The 6,380-nt window shown below is 63.3% G+C and overlaps 2 protein-coding genes across 2 annotated transcripts, besides 1 other annotated feature; both read right to left on the minus strand.

The window, feature by feature from the left end:
• Nucleotides 1–495: 495 nt before the first annotated feature.
• Nucleotides 496–1,161, minus strand: LPMP_201280 (amastin-like protein; the record flags this gene model as incomplete). The annotated part of the gene is made up of 1 exon (XM_010700027.1): nucleotides 496–1,161. One exon carries the CDS (start codon nucleotides 1,159–1,161, stop codon nucleotides 496–498), a length of 666 nt encoding a protein of 221 aa, XP_010698329.1.
• Nucleotides 1,162–3,378: 2,217 nt separating this feature from the next.
• Nucleotides 3,379–3,614: a repeat region.
• A 798-nt stretch (nucleotides 3,615–4,412) lies between these two features.
• Nucleotides 4,413–4,895, minus strand: LPMP_201290 (amastin-like protein; the record flags this gene model as incomplete). Its single annotated transcript, XM_010700028.1, has 1 exon — nucleotides 4,413–4,895. The coding sequence occupies one exon, from the start codon at nucleotides 4,893–4,895 to the stop codon at nucleotides 4,413–4,415; it is 483 nt and encodes a 160-aa protein (XP_010698330.1).
• Nucleotides 4,896–6,380: the final 1,485 nt, after the last annotated feature.

Raw genomic sequence — 6,380 nt, forward strand, 5'->3', positions numbered from 1 at the left:
CGCAGAAGGGCTACACAGGGGGGCGGGGCAGCGGCCAGAAGGCAGCGAAGCGCCGCGGACACGAGCGGGCCCGCCGTGCAGACAAAGCAGACAAGCAAGGGTTAGGCGAGAACGCACAAACGCATGAAGAGAGAGAGACGCTTAGAACGGAAGGCAGGGGAGCACGGGAGAAGCCACGAAAACAGCACTCGCGTCTTCCTCCCGCCACGTGGTCGCACGCACCGCACCAGGGCGTGAGGAGAGGGCAGCTCGAGAAGATGCGCGCACACCGAGGGCCGTGCAAAGAGGCGAAGGGAAAGAAACGCGATGGCAGAGGCAGCACCAGCAGCTCCCGGCGACGCGGGATGGGGGCGGGGAGCACGCCTGCGCAGCTCTTTACACCATCACAGAGGATGACGACAAGCAGGGACTCCGTGTTGGAGGTGTCCGCTAGTATGCGCACCACTTTCCCCCAAATCTACTGCACGTTTATAATCTCTACCTAAATGCACCCATCTAGCCACCGCTCCACTGTCGGTATAACTGTTCTTGCCAGGCTTCCCTCCAGCTATCGTTGAACATGTCTCTTGGGTGTATCCCCTGAGGTTCATTGCAGGCAACTTTTCTGTTTTTCTCTACATGTTTTTCTGGAAAGATTAGCGGGAGCAGCAGGATGACGATGTTCAGGAGATCGAGGAGCCAGGCCAACAGTAAGAGAACAAATCCGGCACCGTAGGTGGAGAAAACGCTCTCTTGCCGACATTCGGCGCCTTCATAAGTGTGGTATGTCACCGCTACAGCCGCCCAGACAATGCACACGGTGACAGCGCCAACACTGTTCAGCACCACGCAGACCATGCGGAGCCAATGGCAGCAGTACAGCTTGATGAAGCCCAAGACGGTTGCAGCGCCATAGATGAGGATAGATATCACAGCGAACGCCTGAGCAAGAAGGAAGCGGTTTAGGCGAGCCGGACATCGTCTCCACAAGATGTATGTCGGTATGACGTTGGTGGTGTTGAAAGAACCCATCTTCACGCCCCATAGGGTTGTTACGGTGGTGTTGGGGGTAATGTATTCCTTTCTGAAGCGATACATGTCGATGGGGGTAGCCAACAAAACAAAAAGGAACGCGATGAGCTGTATGATCGCGTAGGAAATAAGGGCGAGATTCCACTCCATCTTCGCAAGCACACAACGGACTGTGACAGCAGAGCTGGTGGGCGGCAGAAAGCGTGACGCGGGGGGCGAGACTGCGAAGCTGTGCAGACGAGGGGGGAGGCGGGGGGAATGAGTGAGCGAAAGAGAGTTGAGTCTTCAGGAAGAAATAGTTGGAGTGCTGCGGCGTGTGCGCGCGCGTTGTTGGTGTTGGTGCTCGTGTGGCGAAGGGGGAGGAGTGGGGGAGGCGCGCATGGTGGAGGGGGGAGAAGAACAGAAAGAGAAGGACAAACAGAGGTGAAGGAGAGCAGTGAGGCGCCGGGCAAGCGAGGGTGCGAAGCGAGCGCCGGGGAAGTAGCGGGGCTACTTGCAGGCACACACGCAGCCGTAGAGGAGAGGGCGCCGGCGGGTGCGCGGAGGCTGCGGCACACTGTCCCACGCACAGGAGAGTAGGAGCCAGCTGCCGCCAAGGAGTGCGGTCGATGGGTCGAGGGGACAAAGACGGCACACTGCCAACATGGATGCACCACAGGGTGCGATATGCAGGTACCATCGGCTACAGAGGACAGAGGAAAGCCGAGCAAGAGCAAGGAAAGAAAATGGTGAGAGGTTCGAGAAAGGTCACAGGAAGACCATCGGCGGAAACAGGCGAGTGCGATGCAGCAGCGCACGCGGACACCGTAGGGTGAGGTGACCGCAAAGCGAGCCATGAGCCACGCACCTACCCGACTGGCACCTGCTCACCCAAAGTTACGGCCATCATGCCTGCTTTCCTGCGGAGGGGTGCACTTAGGCCCGCACGCCGCAGGCCGGTGGTGTACGCCTCTGTCTACGCACACGCACACGCGGGCGTGGTGGCACGGTATGGTCCCAAGTCACCAGCAGATAAAGAGCGAGTAATGCGGAGTGCGGCGCTGCGCTGCGGAGATCCGCACTCACGCGTTCCGCGGAAGGCGCCGGCCATGGATCCGGCGAAGACGCACACCCTCGAGTGCGCACGTGGAGGGACGCATGTGCAGCAAGGAGCAGAGGAGAAGCGAGAGAATACATCCTCAGAGAAGAGGCGCGGGGGATAAGGCGAGAGAGGTGGGAGACGGCCGATAGACACGTGCAATGGTGTGATTGCATAGGGGTGTGGCGGTGTGGGTGAGGGCGGCGACGTGAGGGGGACGCCTGGCGTGCAAGTACGCCATCACGTCACACGAGAACACGCGGGGTACGGGGGGAGAGAGGCGCTCGAGTCGGACGACAAGGCTGCGGAGACGGGCGGGGCGCCGCGAACTCCGCCTCCCACTGGTCCGCCACCCCTCACGCGGCTCATTTTTCAGCCGTCCTCCCACCACTGCCTCCCCGCTGCGACGCTGCGTCCCCTTCTCGCCCGCCCGTCTCTCCGCGTCCGCTTCGGCGAGGAGAAGGAAGGTGCGGGGGCGCCGGCAGCGAGGGCGGACACGGGAGGCAACAGGAGGGGCGCGAAGGGTGTGGCATGAGAGAAAGAGGGAAAACTCCGTCTTGTCGACCGCTGTGCGAAAGGGGAAGGGAGAGGGGAGAGAAGCCTAATCGAAACAGCGAAAACAGAAGCAATACAGAGCACGCACCCGGCTGGATGGAGAGGAAGAGGGGAGGGGGGCGCCAACAGTGGGAGGGAGAGCGGCGAGGAGCGGCACCGCTCGTCGCGCTCCCCCACAGCTGCCGAGCACACGTCCTCACTCACACACAGGCAAACGATGGCGGTGGGCAGTAGCGAAAAAGAGCGCAAAGAGAGGGGAAGAAGAGAAGCCAAAAAAAGAAGGCAAAGGGAGAAACAAAGACAACGGCATCACTACCCTGCGGCTGGGCGTGCGTGTGTGTGGCGTGCGCGGCTGAGGGGGCAGGTGTCTGCGCCCACCTCCGGGTCGCCACTCGCCACTGTCACCGGGACCCGCCGACAAACATGCACGGTGCAGGCGCGAGGTCGCGGCAGAGAGGGGAGGGCCCGATGACGAGGCGCAAGCACACGGAGAGACGGCGCTGCCACACAGCACACACGCAGCACAGCCCTGCCACGGGCAGGAGCACGAGCGTCGGCGCCCCCCACCCCTCCCTTCCCCGGGGGTGAGGGGGTGGCAGTGGCGCTCGCGACGCTAAGCGAGACGGCACGCGCAGCAGGACGCCGTACCGCACACAGCAAGGGAGCCGGGGGAGGAGGCAGCGCGGCACCTCCCCGCAGCACCGCACTCCGCGGCGTGCTGGCCGGCACACAGGCGCGCCCACACTTCCGCACGACGGCGCAAGCGGCAACCGCTGGCAAGCAAGCTGCGGGTTGGGGGGCATAAGTGCATGCCGGGTGAGCAGCAGGAGGAGGCAGACCAGCCTCAGGTCAGTGCCCTGTGAGGCCCTGCGTGGGTGCCGGGCATCCCCCTCCCGCCTTCCAAGCGGCGGCATGCCACCGCATCGCGCAGTGACCCCCCGCACCGGGGTCCGGGGCATTCGGGGGGCTAAATAGGCAGTGAAACCAGTGAAAGCAGAACAGCACAGGGGAGGCGAGGCGGCAGAGAGGCGCAGCAAGCGCGGACACACCCCAGCAGTGACGGGCAGGCTCGAGTCACAGAGGCCACGCGGCGCTCCGTCCCACTGCCGCTGCCATGTGCATCCGCACCGACACCCTCTCACCCCGCTACCACCGCCTGCACGCAGCGAGGGGCACACAGCGACGGGGAGCGTCACAGCAGCTGAGGTGCTGAACCACGCGCTCGCACAGGCCCCACACGACGTCTCTCTGTGGGCGATGGACGGCAGAAAGCGGAGTGTCGCGCAGCAAGAGAGGGTGGCAGAGGAGGCGCAGCAACCGGCGGCAACCCACGCAGGAAGGGGTAGGGGAGGCGCGCGCCAGCCAGGAGACGGGCGAGAAGAAGTACAGGGAGGTGCACGACAGGGGCTCTCAATGGCGCGCACAGCACGCGTGGACAACGCGAACACAGGCCGCTGTGCAGGCAGAACAGGCACTCGAGAAGCACGCCGAGAGCCGTGTGACGAAACGAAAAGGGGAGAGGCGTAAGGGCTGAGGAGAGCACCCACAGCGCGCGCCCTCCTCCTCCCCCGCCCTCACATAAGCCCCGCCGGCCCTACCACGGGGACGCCCTTGTGGAGATGCCGCGTTGCCGTCAAGCCTGCCTCTCCGTCTCTTTCTTCGCTTCCTCTCGCTCCTGACTTTTGTTCTCAGTCGCGCTTCCACTCTCACCGGAGTCGTTGTCCTGGCAGAGGAATAGCAAGACGGGGATGTTGAGGATATCCGGCAGCTAGGCCAGCACGAGGAGAACGAAACCGGCGCCATAAGAATGGAAGGCCTTCGGTGCCAGGCAACCGAAGCCCTCATTCCTGCTGTACGTCACCGCCATGGCCACCCAGACGATGAATAGGGTGACAGCGCCGACGCTGTTCAGCGCCAGGCAGACCCAGCGGAAGCAACGGTTGCACAATAGCATAATGACGCCCAGCACAAACGCCGTGCCGTACACGAAGATGGAGATGATAACGAACGCCTGTGCGGCGCGGAAACGGTCGCGACGGGGCGGGCGGGCCGCCCACTGCCCATCCGAGGAAATGTCGTGCTTGCCGCTGGCGCAATTATTCTTCGAACTCCATAACGTGATGCACTCATTGTCAAGCATTGAACCATCGGGTCTATACCGAAACATGTCGATGTGCGTGGCCACGAGCACCAAGAAGAACGCGACGAACTGCACGACCACGTAGACGAGAAGGCCGATACTCCACTCCATCTTGGCAGACGCTCCACAGTAGACCGGGAAAGGCGAGGCAGTGGTAGGCAGCAGAGTGCGCGACGCGGGGGTCGAGGCTGTGCAGCTAGGCGGAGGAGGAGGCGGAAGGCGGGGGGAGGCGGGCGAGTAGGCAAGAGCGGCGATCTTCGCGGAGGAATAGCTCGGGTGGTGCTGATTGTTTTGCGTGTGTGTGTGTGTGTATGTTGGGAGGGCAGTGGTGGAGAGGAGAGGGAGAGAATGGAGGGGCGACGAGCATTGGGAATCTATACCGCGGGTGCAAATGGGGGGAGAGGGTGCCTCTGTGTGTACGAGCAGGGGCAGCGGCGCTGCCACCCGCCAATCCCCCCTCATAGGTTCGGAGAACACTGGACACACCGGCAGCCGTGTGAAAGGAAACGCCGGCACAGCCGGAGGTAAAACACAGAGAGGATGCACCGCGGTGGCGCTCCGCCGCACACACAACCAAGGCCGTAAGGTGAAGAGCAGGCGATGTCAGAAGCAACAAGTCGGAGCATGAGAATGCACCCTTTCATCGGTGCCCACTCCCTCTAACCGCACACACACACGCCCACAGTCAGCAGCACCAGGCGGCGGAGGGCAAAGGCTTGCGGTGGAACAGCCACGCACTCTCTACGGCATTCCACAGCACAGTGTCCACCAGCGTCTGGCTGCGCAGCGCCGTTGCGTTTCCGACAGTGTGCCGCCTGTTGCCGTGGGGAACGTGGCAGCGCGGAACGAAGCTGCGGGCGGCTGGAGCATTGCATTCAGCAGCTCTCGGCTCGTATGCGTTGTCACCGAAACGCGGCACTGGCGCACAGCAGCAGACAATGTGTCCACATCGTTGCTGCTCGCCCCAATGGTGTCGACCAAATGACTAGGACGGGCAGAGTCGACGCTGTGCTGCTCGGGGGCGAATGCCTGCTCGAGGTCGAGCACGGGACCCACGCAGAGGTCAAGGTGCGACAGCCCAGCGTCTGCCATGGGGATTGACTCGATGGGCACCCTCACAGCGCGATGGCGCAGCCAACGGTCGCACGGCGACGCGGGTGCATCCTTGTACACTCCCGCATACCGCCGCCAGCAGCCTTGGCCGCTCGTCACGCCTCCTCCACAATGCACAGCAAGCCGCCGCACACCTCGACGTTGCTTACACCGCGGGCGTCGACATGCACGGAGAGCACGCCTACCACACATACGGCGCTGCACCACAGCACACGGCGCACGAGGGCCCCCCCTCTCCCAGAACTGTACCTCACACCGAAAGCTCCATAGGCCGCTGCGAGCGCACACCCACCCGCTGCAATGGCCGCGCGGTTTTGGAAAGGGCACCGACACCGGTCTGAAGCCAACAGCCCCGCTGCTACCGCCGGGAGGAGCGTGCAAGCCGCACTACCGCCAGTCTTGGCGATCGCGCCCTTCACGAACATGCCAGACGGCACACCGACGTAGCCCTCCTTGCCGGCACGGAAGATCCTCGCCTTGTAC

The sequence above is a fragment of the Leishmania panamensis genome (assembly GCF_000755165.1).
Source record: "Leishmania panamensis strain MHOM/PA/94/PSC-1 chromosome 20 sequence".
Taxonomy (NCBI): Eukaryota; Euglenozoa; class Kinetoplastea; order Trypanosomatida; family Trypanosomatidae; genus Leishmania; species Leishmania panamensis.